At 42.4% G+C, this 19022-nt stretch overlaps 1 protein-coding gene across 1 annotated transcript in view; it reads right to left on the bottom strand.

Annotated features, from left to right (window-relative positions):
• adgrl3.1 (adhesion G protein-coupled receptor L3.1) overlaps positions 1-19022 on the bottom strand; it is a 174475-nt gene that overhangs the window by 20253 nt on the left and 135200 nt on the right. Inside the window, exons 15-19 of the mRNA XM_050044160.1 lie at positions 17998-18174; positions 16776-16985; positions 6331-6551; positions 1381-1447; positions 106-197 (exon numbers count right to left, since the gene is read on the bottom strand). Coding sequence (XP_049900117.1) covers positions 106-197; positions 1381-1447; positions 6331-6551; positions 16776-16985; positions 17998-18174 — 767 coding nt within the window. The remainder of the gene's footprint in view (positions 1-105; positions 198-1380; positions 1448-6330; positions 6552-16775; positions 16986-17997; positions 18175-19022) is intronic.

A 19022-nucleotide genomic window follows, 5' to 3' on the forward strand; every position in this document is an offset into this window, starting at 1 on the left:
AGAATTTGGTGCTACACCCCTGCACACAAACATGCATAATTAGCCCTGCTTTCCAACCCACGGTTGCTGGTGTGATGGCAGGACTGTATGCATACATGTACTTACTTGATGTTGTCCAGACATCCAGAGTCTGGTTTGAGAATGGCCGTATGATGGAACATCTTATAAAGAGCGATGCCGAGGAAGATTACATTCAGCTGAAACACATGCGCGCCCACACACACACACACACACACAACCAGACACACATACAAGTTAATATTCTGCAGCAACAAGCCTAATTAAAGACACAATGTCACCACAACAATTCACTCACACACAGTGCATATCATTTCATTTTCCCTTCCAGTAGTAATTGGCTTGGGGGACACAGTATCAGCCCACAATCAACATCCCTTTATGTGCTCAAAATACAGCAGCTTGAGCATCAGGGAAAATACAGCAGTCATTACATCCATTGAGGATCATTGTTACAATAGAAATCCAATTCTCACAGATGCTGTCTATTCTATTGGCCTGCTAACGCATAGATAGGGTGGTTTAATAATGACTGTCTGGACTGTTGTGCCGGGTCTCCAAGGCTGTATATGTTACCAGTGGGCGTAGAGTCATAACAGAGCAGTCCCACCTGCACCGCTCCCACTTACAGCCCCGGTTAGATCAGTGATAGCCTGCCTGACATTTCTAAAATGAGTACAGAGCATCAGCGTACATGCTGACATTCACCTAATTGGGAACATGTCCCATTGCTTTCATTCTCTCTTTCCCAAACAGTGTTTTTATATATATATATTTTTTGCTTTTTCTGTCTGCCTAGTCGACAAACTCTATTTCTGTCTGTGTTTACTTGTTACAGGTAAAAGAACTGTTCCTGCTCCTCAGAACAGTTTCCTGACTGATGAAGCATCATTCAGTGACATTTCTCTATGAAGGCACTGGCAAAATGGTCAAGCTGAGTTCTTTGGCAGTCCGTGTTCCCATTTTTTTCACCGTGCAATGGACCGCATTGTAATAAAGAAGCTACGCCAGGAGGAAGTACAGTGCCTGGATCATCAAATAAGTGCTTAAGAGCAACATAACTTTGCAGAGTTCTTATCATAATCTGCGGTTTGTGCTCTGTGTCCTTCCGAAGATTTCCAGCTTGTTGGAATATGTGCCCACTCGAGAGTTAATCCATGAGTGGGAATTATCAAATTGACATGTAAAGTTCCTTCCGCTTTCACTTACGCTGCAGAGGAGCTCTGGCAAACCTCGTAGGAAGATTAACGAACACCTTAATGTAACCCGTCGTTCCCTGCGTGAACATGTGGCAGCTGGTTCTGCTTTGCATGTGTAGCGCTATGTCGAGTGTGTGTGAGCATGCATGTATATGTTTCTCACCATAATAATAAGCGTAGCAGGGCCTATAAAGCTCCAGATAAAGTATGTGTCCAATCGCAGCCAGCACCTAGGGAGACAGAGATAGAGATAGACAGAGAGAGGGAGAGACAGCAAGAGAGAGAGAGACATCATGCATGAGAAACAGAGGGAAGAAGAACAGGAGAGGAAAAGACGCATAGGGATTAAAAACATGCTCCACTCTCCAGATGGATGTAGGGTAGCAAGGATTTACCATCAGAGGACAGGACATGCATCATAGTTACACACACACACACACACACGAAAGGAGGCAAGAAGGGGGAAAAAAAGTAGTGCATTACATGACATACAGTATATCAAATGCATCACGATAGAGGGAGGACAAAAGGAATTGGAGGGGGATGAAAAAGCGAAAGAGATGGAGAACAGTGAGGAAGGTGTTGCAGGATGAAGGAAACAGACTACACGCACGCCTCAAACATACATCACACGCATAGGGGGGAGACAGCGAGGGATGAGCACCTGTGATAAATTCACCTTTACTTCCCCCTTAGGGCACAGATATATGACACGGCCACATCCTGTGGTCGCAGAAATATGACATGACTGTGTTCATTTGAATACTGAGTTATGGATGCAGCCCTCATAGCGAGCTATTTATGGAGTCTGGGAATGGCTGCGGTTAGTTTAAAGGGAAGAGGAGGGACAGACACACACACACACACACACACACACACACACACACACATAATAAATACACATAAACACAAGACATGCATGAACACACATAACCACACATTCATTTCTGACCACAAGGTTAGCATTGGTAGTAAAAGATATACTGCTCTATGCTAAATTATATCACCCCCAAACATCTTCACTCGTCAATCGCAGCAAGCAGGGGAGGGAGGAAATAAATAAAAAAAAAGCCCGTCCCCGAGTGCCCTCCACTGAGGTCAGACCCAACGGGTTGCAAAAAAAGGTGCGGAGAAAAAAAAAAACGCCGGAGCAAAAATGGCCGACTGATTCATGACCAGCTGCTTTTGAATTATTAATCTTTCAATTTCCAGCACATTAGAGAGCCCTCCATTATGGGTCCCTGACTGTGTCACTGCATCCTCCATTAGGGCTCCTTTGCTAAGTCATTGCCACCTTCATTATGGGAGGTGAATGAGAGTCAGTGCCACTGGCTAATATGTGGGAGAATGGGGGTGTGACAAGGTGACACAGCAGGGATGGCGGATGATATTTCCAGAGGTTTTGTCTCAATGTGTTGTGTCAAACATGATAAGCTGTGCTGTTTTCAAGGCTGGACTGATAAATGAGTCATGCAACTTATTTTTTTTTGCTTTTGATTAAATGTTCTTTGCCGCTAAAATAGCTGTGTCAATTTCCTTTCAATTCCATGACGCATGAGGACATGAAAAGAAGAAACACTGTTTGCTTCGGTGGATTATTATTTTGAAACTACAAGAAAGTGTTTCTTGGTGACACGCTCTCACTGAATTCAGTGTGATTTGGGAGATGTGGCTGGACAGTTATTTCACAAAACTCATCACGACATGTTCCATTTTCGCTGTTGAACCACGGCTATCGTCTCAAGGCAAGTCTCCTGGTCTGTTAGCTAATGGCATGCAGTCTGATTATTCATCCAGAGCTTGGCATTCAGACTCTCATGTTTTAATGATCATCCCACAATGAAATATTGATCTAAGTGGCATACGGATTGGCGTAGCTTGATGGTTAAACAATGTTAAATTCCAGCCTTTTTCTACCTCCCCCCAACCCCCCCCCCCACCTAACTTAAGGTGTCAATTAGCATGTGCCTGAATATTGTAAAACATGGTCATTTAACTAACCACATATCCAAATTAAATTTGAAAGCTGTTTTAATTTCTAAGATTAGTGTAAGTTAACATAAAGCCTGTGTCTAAAGTAGACCAGGTTCATTTGCTGGGCTACTGTTTTTGTTGTTGTTGTTGTTTTTAATTCTCTCTCAAGTATTGTATTGTATTTATTGTATTGTATTGTAGTGTATTGTGTTGTATTAGAATACATGAACATTATAGAACGTTATAAGGATTTCATGAACTTACTTTCTAGCCGTAGCTTACCATCCTATATATCACTAAAGCTATTAGAGGTATTTTACTTGATCACCAGGCTTTCCAAAGCTCTCTGAACGGGAGCTTTTAGGGTTAGGCCTCGAAAAAATAGCACTTTTTTAGCATTATGTTAAAGAGGAAACTTATTCACAAAACTATGCACAGATATAATATACTGTGTATTTATTACCAATTGAAATATTACCTTTTAGTTTTTTACTAGTCTACTTTTTTAAAAATAAGCCTACTTCCCATTAAATTAATTATGTAGGGAATGGTTGCTTGACATTTCTACCATAATGCTTCACCTGCTGGTTGTCTGATTCCAGCTCTGCAAAGTTGCACTCCTTCTGGCTGCCTCCCTCAGCTCTTTCTCTCTCTACTGTCTCTTTTTTGCATCCAGCCTGCTGCCTATATCTTAACCCACTAGATTGTTTCATGTGATAACATAATATAAGGCAATATTGCCAGTGGCACCCCACAGTTTTTTTTCATAGGAGTGGCCAGCAGGGGCCACTGAAAATCTTTGGTTGGCACTCCAAACCCAAAAGTCATAACTGACTTCTGGGTATTGGATTATGCTGTTGTTATACAGGATAGTTTAAACCTATGTCAATATGGAGAGTTAAGGAATCGCATAGTGATGTACTTCAGTAACTTATTTTACAGTCAATGCTACTAATTTCCTAATGTGCTTAGACTAATACCATCACAGTTAGAACTTTGAGTCTCAAATGCTAGGCTATTTATTTTTCATCAAATAGGCTGGTTGTCCTTTGAAGGAGCACTTTGATTCTAAGAATCAAAACATTTATGGGAAACAAGCCTTGTCAAGTGTAGGGAAGACTTGTACTGTAGGTACTCACAGAAACCACTCTCATGAGAGGTCAAGGGACCCCTTTGAAAATGACCATGCTAGTTGTTCCCGAGACAAAATTTTGCCTAAAATCTGAGCATTATCTACACTTTTCCTGACCAGATATGCCAACATGGTCTATACAAATGGATAGCTTAAAAAGTGAGCATGCCACAGCCTCTTAGGGCCCTGAGACACCAAGCCAATGGTCAGCTATGACTCAATGACGAGCTGTCGCTGAGTGTCTGTCACCCTAGTTTTTGCAGTGTGTCCCACACCATTGGTACTAGTCGGCCAATGAAGAGAAGTGAAGAAAGCAAACAAATGACTAAGGTAAAGAGGGCGTGAGATTGAAACAAACTTGTTATATAAGGTAAGATTATGTTTTTAGCCACTCTTTGGCAGAAATGGTTTGTAATTGCTTGTTGTATTGTTTGCTGGCGCATAGTAAATTAAATTTGTTCTTTCAACATCAAGTTGTGTTTTTAATGTGCTAACTGGCTAATTAGCATCTTGAATCAATCCTGGCGGTCCTTCAGTTTCCCTTTTGAAAGATGAATCCAGATTATAACCACCTGCTGTTATGCTGGTGAGTTATTTCCTCTCACACAGAATGTATGTCCTGGTTGGCTGTTGTGTGTAGTCTTTGCCGTGTGTTCAAGTGCCACCTTTTAGCTGAGACACAGGCAACATGAGTTGGCCTTCATCGCCACTGGTTCTTTGATGATGGTTTGATGTGTCTGAACCTTTACAGACAGTATTATTCACCCCTGGGGGGTGGGGGGCTGCTCATTGTTCCGATTCATGTGTGAGGATTTTTATTTTTTTTTTACAGGGCATCCCATTGGTTACACCTTGTAACCAAAGCAGCAAAAATTAAACCATTTTTCCCCTGCAGCTCAGCCAAAAAGGGCAAACAGCCAGGTGCTCTGGCAACTTTAGCCCGTACCTGTGCACGTCCCTGTCCTCAAACCTCTACAATTTGATGTGTAGCTCACGGAGAGCTGCCAGGTCTTCACTACAAAGGCCCCCAAGAGCAGCAGAGAACGTGAGCCTTTGAGCATATGAATGATTTAACAGTCCTATAGTGTCCTGTCATTTTTCTCCTTCTATATCCAGCCGCTCATTTATAAGCAATTGAGTTTTTTAAACACGAAGACCACATTGTTAATGTCCTCTTTAGTCCTCATGATTTCATACGGTCGCACAAAAGAGGAGAGGTCACGGACATGTATAGTGCACCATATGCATTATGTGCACATTATGCACAGAATATGCATATGCACTGTATGAATAAAATGTTGGCCTTTTTTCAGAGTTCCACCATGAACGGAGTGGACAGGTTACGCATGTTAAAGTCATATTATTTTCACTCGGGTGTATTTGTGGGTGGCCTGTTATGCATATACTTATTATGAATGAGATGCTGGCTGACTTTTCTTGGAGTCGCCATGTGTCTCAGGTTGGACAAGTCAAGCATGCATGAATACGTTTCCATGTGCTTTTAATGTGTGTCCTCATCCCACTCACTACTCTGCACTTTCTCCAGGGGAAGCACGCACAAGTGCAAACCAGTATGGACATGTACACACCTCTGACAGGCTACTCCATCACTCCCTTCTCCATCCTTCCACTCTCACACCCCCACACTATAACCCCTCCCTTTTCTTCCTCAATCTGCTCCGCTGTGCACGCCCTCCATCCATCCCACCCGTTAAATCCTTCCATATTCACACATTGTCGCTGCTGTGCTCATGCAGGCACTCTGTGGTGCATCCTCCCCTGCTTGTCCCCATACTTCCCTCCCCCCTCTTCCTTCTTCTCTGCCTCTCTCTCCCCTCTCAACCTCTCTGTATTGACTCTTCAGAAGTGCCACAGCTTGTAGAGTCCACTGTGGCAGACGCAGCCAAAATGACAGCAGGCACTCCAGCCCTCCCTCCCTCCTTCCCCGGCCCTCATCATCCATCCTTCCTTCACGCTACACTCTCTTCGCCGCCCCTCTATCCTTACACTCGGTCGGTGCCGTAGCTCCTGTAGTCCACTGCAGCGGAGACGGCCACTATGACAGCAGGCACTCCGTAGCCTGCCAGGTAGAAGTACTTAGTCCTGGAGTGTTCGCTCTCAAACACCTCTACCAGCATGATGTAGAGCTGCACCCCTTCCAGGAACATCCAGGTGAAGGCTGCCAAGAAGAAGAAATGGAGCAAGGCAGCGAAGACTGCACAGGCAATCTGGTGAGGGAAAGAAAAGATGGAGAGGATTTAAAAATACAGTAACACAATAATGCACAGGAAATATTTAATCTGGTGGACGCTTGCATTGATGAGTTAGAAAGTGGAAAAAAAGACGCAAACAGTGCAGGAGATAAGGGTGTGAGTCAGACTTAGAAAGTAATCATTTATCACATTCACATAAAGAAGGAAATGTGAGGGATTAACAATTGGGCTGCCAATACTGGAACAGACAGCAGAGGGAGAGGATAAGGAAAATAGAAAGGGAACTCACAATCATAGTATACTTTAACAGCAATTACAGGCGACAGACTGACTCGAAATCACTTCAAGATAGCAATATTAGTCGAACCCCCTTCACACTTTACTCCGCGTCTACATCTACAAGTCATCTAAGAAGATAAATGAGAAAATAGAAGTGACAAGTCGGTGCTGCAGCCTCTGCTGATTGTCCACATTTCAAACAGGAGCAGCAAAGCACTTTCAAAAGGGGCTGAGAGAGAAGAAGGGGGGGGTGCTGACAGTGAGGAGGGCGAAGGACTTGGCAACACTGTTGAAAATACAAAATGATTTTTGTCAATGCCAACGATGAACAAAATGAGTAGAACTCCTGCAAAAAATGACTCAGCAGCTCAGCATGAAAGAGACGAAGCACTCATAAAATTTGACACATTTTAGAGACTGGAGAAAGCCAGCAGCAACATCAGTTTAGATACTGAATAGCTGGGGTTTTATGCCATTATTAGAGCTGAACTGTTTGCTTCCAGTGAACTACAGAGTCAAAATACTGTACGAGTTATTCATTCAGTTTCTTATGAAATTGTAATCATCCAATATAAAATAAAACTTATAACACTGGTACCCTCCAGCAGTGACAATCTTAGATTCTGGGGGATCGCCGGCAAAGAACCCGATCGTGGCCCCCACATCCCCACCAACCCCGTTCCTGCATGGGCCCCACGCCCCCATAAAAAGGCATTGTGAGTACACCTAACGATGGTCAATGACAATAAAGAACGTCTTTTATAATTCCACTTTTGAACCTGAAATTGAACAATATCTTAACTAATATATCTATAATATAATACCTTATGAATACTGTAAACGCTATTAACAAATTCACATAACATTGATGAAGATTCTCAGTCATCCAGGTCATGATAATCTTAGTCGCATGTCTTCAGATCCCTCCTCAAATGGCTTAAGGTGGGTCAACGACTTTCATTTGACCTGAACGCCTCTGAAACTCAGAGCTCACGTATGACCTTAATGGCTCTGTAAGGGCTCACACCCACACAGGGTTTAAAACCTGGGACTCTGCACCAGTCCGTTACAACTGAAGAGGCCTCTTGGATGAGAGGAGAAACGTCTTCAAGAGACTCAAGCTAGTCCAGTTGCCTATGATATAGCACTTTAGAAAATTCAAATAACAAATTCACATAATGAATAAAAACAAACCCAACAACAATAATGTAACACTAAATAACAATTAGTTCATTTATAGCCTAATGTTAGCTTTTTAATTCAGGTGAATTTATGCTCCAAATATCATAAAAGTGGTGTTCATTTGTCAAGATAATCTTGCTGAACTAAACATGAAAGTATCATAAACCTTTGTTTGCCACAGAGCTTATTTCTTATGAAGCTCAGCGTAAGTTCAATCATGCTATGTTCATTCACAATTCTCTATCCCACTCCCACGGCTTCCTCCAATCAGCTGACTATGGGCGTTCCCTCTCCCGGTTAGCCAGTCAAACTTTGCCATGATCTCCTTCAGCCATTCATGTTGCTACTGACAAACTTTAACTCTGTTCTCCTCTCTGCTCCTGTCAGCTGTCATTTAGGTTGAATCGTTATTAAACCTTATCCAGAGCCCAGGACAAGCTCATCAAAAGCCCACTCCTCTTCACATCCAGATCCTCAGCTCCCTCTTCATCTCATCATCACCACCATCACCACCACCAGCGTCTAGACTCCATAGAGGGGTTTCCTAATCTACTATGTCTTTACCACCCTCCTGGAATGGATGACATCATGATGGGGACTGATCACCAAACACTGTTGTCATTTCTCACACTTACGTGCACATGTAAATAAATGTTCTTTTCTCCCAGAACAAGTCTCTCCTGATTGAACTGCAGTTATCCAAAATCCAATGGAAAAACCCCACAGGCTTTCTGATAAGGGAACCAGGGCGACGTTAACTTCCGAGATGGCAGCACTTTAAAGAAGACTTTATTCGTTGACTTACTTTGGGGCGAACCCTGTTCACTTTAATCAGCAGGTGGCAAGCAAGACATTAAAACATGCATAACGACTACAATGAGACACAAAACGGCAACTAAAAGAGAGGCAAAACCACCACATAGTCTGTCCGTCTTGCTCCTGTCTAAGAAAGGTGGAGGGGCCTTTTGCATATCTGTGCCCAGGGGCCCATTGTCTCACAATCCACTCATGCCGGCACACACACACTGGCTGTGTCCAAAATCATTCACTACTCCCTACTCACTATGTAGGGGGTTCTATGGAGAGGACTGTACAGTGAGCTCCCTACGTATAGTGGGCACACTACTAAAGTGATTTTGTTGACGCCATTACTTACCTCATTGCTGTCGCAATATTAAAACATGTTATATGTCGGCTGGTCAACCATCAGTAACAAATACTGACATGCATATTTTCGATAAAACATGAAATTATACTGAGCATGTGTTCGCCAAATAAATAACGTTACAAAGTACTTTGTGGCTGTTTGTGTTGTGTTGTGAGATGCTCTGCTCACATTAAACGTAGGCCTAATAATAATGTTACACTGGCAGACAGAGGAGAGGAGAGAGCTGCGCGATTGCAACCTGTCCTACTAAATGTAAGTATTTTCTCCTTTGTTGTGTTGAAGTTTGTTTTACCAGCCAATCATGTAATAACTTGTGAATTTAATGTATGATGTTATGCATTACATCAGCTTGCTAACATTAGCTAGCGTTATTAGCCCTACTCTGTACAGTAACTGTGAAGCACTAGAGAAGATCAGTTGCTGATTTATTTTAATCTCTTCAGGGGCCGACAACTACACATTAAACTGACAGTTTATTACATGGCAAAGAAACTGGAAAACAAACTTTAACATGTCATTATAAGTTTAATGTGCAGCAGAGGCTAGGCTAGAGTAATTTTTACATTAGAAATGTGACCACATTCGAAAGTAGCCTATAATCTTTTAATTCTTTAAGTCAAGAAAATGTGCCTATATGAAAAGCGAATGAGCACGAACGGCTGGACATAATTTAAATGTAAATACAATAACTTAATGTTTGGTGCGGGTTGGGTGCAGGTCTCTAAATTTTAGAAGATAATTTTGTCGGGTGGGTGGTGGGTGGATGATTGATGAGTGCACAAGGATTTGGGTGCGCTCAAACGCCATTCCCGCATCTCTAGCGTCCGTCCGTTCCTTTGGTGCAATGCATGGCATATATTGCTTGGTGAGTGACCATCGGTTGTACGCTGCTTTTCACGGTGCATTGTAGGATACTTTGAGTCCACTATATAAGCTATAATAATTCCCACTATACATTCAGACAGCACTACAAAATGGTGAAATCACTATAGAGCGGACTATTCTCTCTGTCTGTCTTTAGGGACCCCACTTATGGGCTTTTTGGGCAGTGGCAGTGCACTGTATAGTGCTGTCAGGGAGCTTTAAGGGTGTTAATAGTTGTCATTGGTCCCTTTTTTCCCCAACTTTTTTGGGGGACCCCAAACATTTGCCTGATTTGCCTCTCCTTACAGTGCACCTCTGCCCACCCGTACCAGCCTGTGGTTATATACATTCACACAGAACGTAAGTAAATGGATTTTAAATCACTTTGTTAGTAGCTGGAGAAAAGTGACGGATGAAAGGGATGTAAAAGAGTTCGAGAGACAGACGATAAAATACTTAGAAAGCCCTGTAAGAGAATCTCCTGAAAATTTTAAAAAAAAAAAAAAGAGAGAGAAAAACGGAGCAGCAAAAGGATGAGCAGCGGGAAAATGAAAGAAGGGTATCAAACTTAAAACTGCATTAACAATTTAGGCAATAGGATGGGAAGAAAAGAGGGGTGCTTAAGAGAAAAAGGCGAGGAGAGAACGAGCGGCGAGATCTGGCCCGTCACGTTCGTGGCAATGTTCTAATCTAAAGAGTCACTCCTAAATCATTGAATGGGAGAGCTAACAGACAGACTTTTGTAATGGAGGGGTTTGCAGCGAGAGACAATTACCTAATGTCTGAGAGACAATGAGTTTAGGGGGCGAGGGAGTCACTCATTTCCATTTCTAATGATCGCACAGTGTAGCTTACACACACAGACACACATGCACACACGCATACACACACACAGGTAAAAAAAGAGTGGCTGCTTATGCAAAGTCATTTAGTTTTTCCTGCTGGAATTACTGGCTTAACCGGCTGCGAGCTAAGTGACGCTGAAGATGTTAATGGAGGTCACAAATAGTCACCAGTAATTAACGGCACACACAAATGCGGCGGCGCACGTACATACAAAGAAACATGATCCCTCCCACACAAACATACACAAAGAGAAACACACAAACCTCAATGTCAAAACGAGTAAATGTTTTTCCCATTGAATGCTCAGCAGGATACAAAGGCCTGAGGCTGCTCTAAGGCTTCTTGAATACTATGGAGGGGATAAAGGATACAGCCCTGAGCACTTCCTCCCCCACAGACATACACTCTGTAATGACTCAAACAGCTCACAAATAAAACTACCTAACACTGAGATGTTTACAAAGGCCGAAACTGCCCTGTGTACACACTTAGTGCGGTAAGACCATGACAGCGCACATCGAGGTATCCTACAGCATATGTTGATTATATTTGGGTGACCTTGCCACAGGGAATTAAAGCAGAATGTCTCATCTAAGAATCTGACCCATGCGATTTTTGTGCAAGTGCTTGCATCCAAGAGAGGTTTAAAGTCCTAATCCATGATTGGCGTATTGAATGCGGACCATATGGATTATACGAAGCGGGCTGTGACTGGAATGCAGACCATGTGGACCCTGGCAGTCGAGCCAAAACTGCACTGTGCATCATTAGGGATGGGGCCCGATATCGGTCGGTTCTTTTTCCACATGGCTTTAGATTTTGTTATTGTTCCTACTCTTCGTCGTAGCGCAGTTCCACACGAGCAGCAGAGGTCAGGCATCATTAACCGTAATAGAAAGTCCCAATCTGGTAAGGTTTGGGTGCGTGGGAGTGAAAAACAGAAAGTGAGCAATTAGGTTATAACTAGTGAAGTTATTTAAGCCGTGTTTGCACAAGCCTCGACGGCTGTAGAGACTCCACAGTTAGAATCAAATGGAACCCACTTGAGCCAGTCAACCTGCTACACTAAAGTAGGCATCACTGATATTAGCAGAGGGCCTATTAACTGCTACAGTGTGTCCATAGAGATGTAGAGTATGCTGCATCCATGAGCAGTTCTAACTTGAATGCATAGCTGACTCTGAAGAATAAGGGTCATTGTATTACTTACTTGACATTTTGATGCACACACCCAGTTCAGACTGACACAGTGACCCAGAATAAACCCCACGTTTGGTCTGAATGTCAACATGCATTATGTGACCTGGCCTGGCTCTACTCAGGAGACGTTTATGGCACAGTATATAGTTATTCTCAGGTTTAATGTGAAGAACTGTTTCCATGCTCCGTAGGGGAAAGTACCTGCATGTTCTCAGTGCGGACAGTTCAGATCTTCAAGCAACAAGGACCAGCTTTTTCTTTAACCCCCAAGAAATGCTGGCCAACAAGACATTAGAGAGATTTACAATATCTTGCAAACACCAACGATCAAGATAAGAAGACCCTTTTTCTCCTATATGGCCACTAAACCAGCACACTGACCCAAACCACCTTTGACCTTACAAGATCTCTCAGATCTCCCAGAGCCACAGATGCAATTCACACCCCAGCATGAACTGTTAGTATGACTTAGATAAATATTCCCCACCATTGGCTTCATAACTCACCTCTAAGAGCCAGTCACCAGCTTTAATCTCACGGTGAACTCTGATCTCTATTAAAATGTAGTTTGGATTTTGCTTAAGGACTATATATATATAGAGTATTAGTATGTGTGTGTGTATATAATAATATGTGTTTGCCTTAGTTAAGACTTTTGTTTCACTGCCTTTTAGCTGAGAAGTGTACCACTAACATAATACCACCACCTTTGATAACACTGCCGTTATGTTTAGAACCATTCTACGTGTTTCACTCTCTAAACGCTAAAGCTAAAAATACACTATTAAACAGCATCTAGAGGGGGAACCTGCCTGTCTGAGGACAGGAGGGAACAGACTTTGCAACCCAAGAACTCTGCAATCCCTGTGATTGGGTAGGATGCATCTTCTGGAAGGGCAGACCAAAACTTTACAGTTATCTCTTCACTGAGAAACCAGGGTTTTTCCCATCTGGCCTTGTCTTTCTGTCCTCTTCTTGCTCGTATCTTTGTTGTCCTGCCTTTTTTGCTGTGCTGGGTGGTGGCTTGCTCTTTGTCTGAAGATGTGATTTGGAACAATAGGAGGTGAAACCTCAAAATACAAAGTCATGAGTTAAGAATCAAAACTAGGAGAGCCTAAACCAGGAGTTCTTTTCCAGTGGTAACTTTTCAAATCTGGACCGGCTGACTTACTCATCATTACAAGATCCACACTCCAGCTTCTCACCCAAGCACATCTAACTCCAATCTTCACAAGAAGCCACCCCAGGGAGCAAGCAAGTATTTCTACAAAACCTTCATCAACTTCCTTAAATCCTGGTGCTTTGTTAATTTGCAACTTCAACTGGCTGTTAAGAACTAAGCTGTTGTACCATTGATTTGACTCGCTGCTTCTCAGGCAACAGTCACCTCATCTGTGTATCAGGTCTCATGCCAACTACACAACAGATAACTGCATCATTCATCTGAGTCATCCACTAACCATAGCCTCGTGTACCAGTTTCACCTTTCCTTCTTGTGTCTTGTTTGTAAAAGTGTTTAGTCCTTGTAGCTGCAGCATTAATAATAAATGTGTATGTAACTAAAAGACAACTTGCTGATGTTTTCTTGTGCTTACATCTCAGTCCCACAACCTTAAAAGACCTGTGCCCTCGCAAAATCATAATTAAGATTAATGACAACCATAATCTAATTGACCTCTCTTGTGTGGCCCACAAGGAGGACTATTTCCCTATTATCATACATACTCCAATATGAGTTATGTCGCTGGACGAAAAATTCATTAGTTAATTTATTAAACTATTATATTATTTGAGTCATGCAAAATAATAATTTAAAATTCCCCCTTGAAATCATAAGACTATTTGAATGCAGAAATTCCTTTAACTCACAAATTCATGTAAATTTTCTACAACCATATTACCATACTGCACCATACACCTCTATATTACTGATAAGGAGGAATCCGTGTCGCAAGATAACATCAATTCCGCTCCTCTCAATCTCAGATAGATTTGAAAATGATTCACTGCAGAGCATCAACTTTTCATGAGAAGGCCAAGACCGACACAGCACACTAATATGAGCGGTCAAATGCAGGTTGAACCCCTATTTACTATCCTGCCTCATATGGGCTTTGTTTGTGAAAGTTTTATTGTTCTACAAACATCCCCCTCACGACCAACAGGATTCCCTGGCAAAAGAGATAGACTGCAGCTTCTGTAGCCTGAGGGGGGGGGGGGTGACTAACAAAAGCAACAGAAGACTGAAGCACAGCATAAACAGCAGCCAAGCTAAAACAAAGCTAATACATAAGCCTTAATGCACTATCTAGCTGATTAGCATAGTCTATGTAATATGCACTTGTAAATTACTAATGCAACTGGGAACAGACTAAAGAACAGACAAATTAGATTGTTTTTGTACCCTACATATTTATTAAATGTAGGTGACATTGCCATTCAAGAGGTATAACAAGCTTATTAAGCTAGTAGCCTAATGTTCTAGCAATTTTTGTCTCATTTTATGCTTTGGTTAGCAGTCCTTTCTGAATTAGCTGCAAACTGTAATACGACTAATCTGAGGAAAGCTCCAATGATCACTTTAGTAATGATGTCATAGGTAATGCCTTAGATTACAAGCTGCAAAGTACAGCATAATCACTTTAAAATGACAGTTTAATCTTTTGTACCAACGGTGTCCCAGTCCAGTATGTACCAATACTTACTGGGGAAGTTATACAATAAGGGGGAAACTTATACTGCTTGGCACATATTCTGTTATTACAGGGTATGTATGATTTACTGAGTAATCTTATCTAATAATCTGGACGTTTAGGAGGAATTTAAAGATTATTTATACTGAAGTTATTGTTTAACCACTGGGTATCTATTCTATTACTAAATCAAGGTAAAGTAAGACCATTACATAAATTACCAAATACTTGATTGAAACTGGTAATGCCTACATAGGGAGCCCTGGTAGCTCACCTGGTGGAGTGTGCACCCCATGTACTATGCTACGTTTTTAGCAATGGCCTAAGCTTGAGGAATGACTCACAGTGCTATAGATTATAGCCCACATACCCTGTAGTTACCATGGATGTATAAAGAGACCTGAATACAGTGTTTCAGTCCCATGAAAGCTGGTCAGTAGCGCATGAAGCCAAAATGGTTCAACTTCCATATATAAGACTACCTGGATGATCCGCACTAATTTCCCACTGTGCAGCCCTAGCCAGCTCTTTCTGGTTTAAGTGGGGATAAAATGATTTAGTCCTCTCAACTTTCCAATTGTTATCAAACCAGGTGTGTCAAACTCCAATGGTGAAAAAAGTATGCTAAAAATAACTGAAAACTGCTTGACAGAAATCTCTTTCGCCATTTAAATCAATGGGGAAATGTCTTTTTGGACATCATTTAACAGATCTGGCAGTTGTAATTACACAGTTTGGCCACTACAACAATTGGCTTCAAGGCCTAGGGCACTTCCTAGGGTCCTGGTAGTTGCCCTGTAACTAAATGTAACAAGGAGGGAACTACCATTGCATACATATCTACCTTACTCTGTAACTACAGAGAACAATACTACAACAGTGTGTTTCAATTTTGCTTGCCTAAAAAAGTACATGAAAAATGACACTGACTGCACAGTTTGCTGTCAGAAGAGCATATTGACCAAAAGCAAATGTGTGGTGATTCATACGTTGTGTTTTATCTTGCTATATTTGTATTTATTTCCAGAATGATTATCAAGACACAATGATGCCTATATATTCACTCAGTCTTACCTAAAACCTCTAGGTTTCTGCTCAGTTTTATGTTCATACTGTACCCTGTAATAGTAGTAGAATAGGTACACAATAACTACAGTACAAATTCTCTCTAAGTTCCTTCCAAACATCCAGATTATTTCACCTTGTAATACTAGAACAGGTATCCAATTGGTTGTTTTTGTGATTCTTGCAAATGGCATTAGGAGCACCATAAGGAGGCAAGGAGCATAAAACATAACTATAATGTAAGTTCTTGTCAAGATCCCAAATTATTACCCCTTTATCGCATAACTTCACATCTTGGTCTCCTGTACCTACATATATGTGTTGATTTGTACTGCACTAGTACAAAAGATTACTCCGTCCCTTCAGAGAGATTATGCTGTATGTTGCAAGCTGTGATAGAGTGTTACCATGGCATGGAAAACTGAGCATGCGCAGTACAAACCAGTAAATTCTGTTTTTGCTGTTTTGTTCTCATCACATTTTACGAGAAAAACGTTGCACAATCCAGGCTGGTTTGAATACAAGGACATGGTTTGTTCAGCAGCCACTCAAATAAAATTCTCTGTTTTCGATTTATTCCGGGAACGCTGAATGTAACAAAAAAATCTGCTATTTCTTATTCATGTCGCTGCAATGTGGTCAACCACTGACAGCAAGTTAGTAAATATTTCACAACTTACTCTGCCAACAATGCAGCACGATCAGTGCTATTGGTCAGTGGACAGTTATGACAAGCCTGTGCCAAACACAGCATGAATAAAACATTTTGAAATTAGCCTGTGAAAAATATTTGTTTTCATTTATCTTCTTAATCTTTTCCAGTTTTGATGGACTGTCCATAGCTTCCAGTCAAAAGAATATGCATGCCCACAGCATGTTGTGCACACACACACACACACACACACACACACATACATACATTGAAAATCTCGCCCTTCTTACCGGCTGATCGGCCCTGTTGATCCCCACCAGGAACAGTGACTCAGCGATGAAGAGGCTGATGCAGAGGTTCTTGTGTATGGTGTTGCGGTCACTTTGCAGTCCACGGAAGAAGCAAAAGGTGAAGATGCAGATAAGCAGGCACACCAGTGATAACAGGATCCCCACCCATGTGATGACGTCCAGGAGCAGGTCGTGCATGCTGTCTGCCTTCTGTGGGAAGTGCAGGAAAAAGTGAGAGACAAGCTTGAGTGGCTCATTTTATAGCAGTTTACAACTACTACTGTTTAGCTATGTTTAGCTTCTGTTTGCTAGAAACATACATGAGTCATATTGTTGTAACATGAAACATACTGTAGGAACAGACACACATCCCCCTCCTCTCCCCTGACTGATGTGAGTCTGGCTGTGTGTCGCTGAGCGTTCAGGGCCACAGCGTTACGCTGCGTTGCACAGGTGTGCTGGCTCTATCCATCAGTGTCCTGCAACCTGGCAGCCAGAGCAATGTTCAACATAGCACTGCTGTGATGGATCTACTGCTCAAACCCTCACACTGTGCTCACAAAGGGGCTGCCAAGCTAGCTCTGACCATGACCCCTTTAGAAGTAACATACATCCTCTGGCCCAGAGGGAGAGATTGGGTGTCACACAATATCCAGAGTTACAAGAGCCGATTTGTGAGAAGGAACTTGGTCTTAACGTAACAAAAGGAGGGAGACAAAAAGTGCTTATCCCACACACAGCGGGACAATGAGGTTTTTATCCGCCGCCCACAGTGGCTCATGGATATCAAAATAAATGAGCCACTTTCACTTCCTGATCAGTCAAAGATTATTTTTGCAATAAAACAGGACCTGCAGCTTTTGTCTCTGGTGTAAGTCCCTACAGTTGATTAAAATGCATCTGTTTTGGCAATCCAGAACCCCATAGACTAAATGTTTGAAATGCTTTTTTTTTTTTTTTTTGTCAACCCATTGTCATCATCTGGCTTGACGAATCAATTGTAAAATTTCTCCTGCCAAGTATGATTACTCAGAACTGTAGAGTCTGGAGAGGTCTAATCTATTCTCCAGATGTTGTGGTCTTCCTCTCTTTCTTCCTTCCCCCATTTTTAGAATCTGTTGACCAGCCTTGCCAGCCCATGCTGATCAAATGATGAACAACTGACCCTTTGATCCTGCCCATCCCCGCCTGGCAGGCACTGCGCCGCAGAATAAACGCCTACCTTCACCTCCACGTGGGCCATGAGCACTGCAAAGCTGGTGAGGTGTGTGCAGGAGCAGCTGGTGTGTGTGCGATTGGTGGCCAGCAGACGACAGTCCTGGGTAGACCAGAATCCCGTCATGGTGCGCTTGGAGTAGCTCCAGAACGAACAGTTGGGATTGAAGTTCTCTTCCGAATGCTGGGGGCAAAGGAGGAGGAGGAAGAGGGAGAGAGAGAGAGAGAGTGAGAGAGAGAAACCGAGACAGGGAGGAAGAAATTGAGAGAAAGGGACAAAAAGGAGGAGGGGTGGGGGAGCGGGAAGGCAGAGAACGGATACTTAGTCATGGGGAGGTGGGAGGTAGAAAGATGTAGTGTTGGGAGAGCCAACGAAAGTGAGAAAATGGTGGGAGGAATTATTGGAGGAAGGGATGGAGAGGAAGGAACACAGAGAGGGAGTCAAGCACACACAACAACAAAACAACAAACAGAAGGGACAGAATGCGAGAGTGCAGCAACAAATAAACATAGAGCGATGGCAGGAGGCGACAGTGCTGTGTCCGTGATTGTTGTGTGATATTCTAAAGTGTAGGAGCTGCTCGTGTTGTGTAAACTGATGAATTTGTGTGTGTTGGGTTTGTTAACTTACTCTCAAAATGAGCAAGTGAAACAGTGAGGATTTCTGTGCTGCCAACAAGCTGGATCACCAACTGGATCAACATTTGCTTGTTGAATGAGCAACATAAAAGTGTGGCATTGAGCATCACAATTTCATGAGCAATGTGGAATCATACTCTAATTCAGTCTGTAATTATTGTTCATACTAGAGCTCTTCTCATGTCACTTGGGGCAAGTCAACGTCAGTCAAGTCAAGTGTTGTCAAAGCAATTCGCAAGTTTTGTTAAAGAAGCTGTATATGCTGCACTCAGAGCATATCGATGATCCAGAGTCTGAGGTGAAATCGTCTGCACACGGTGCTTAACATGGAGGCGGCTGAGCTGGTGGCTAGCAGCTAATGGTGCTACCTCAATAAACAGTGCTAACCACAGC

The sequence above is a fragment of the Epinephelus moara genome, chromosome 5 (assembly GCF_006386435.1).
Source record: "Epinephelus moara isolate mb chromosome 5, YSFRI_EMoa_1.0, whole genome shotgun sequence".
In the NCBI taxonomy this organism is placed as follows: domain Eukaryota; kingdom Metazoa; phylum Chordata; class Actinopteri; order Perciformes; family Serranidae; genus Epinephelus; species Epinephelus moara.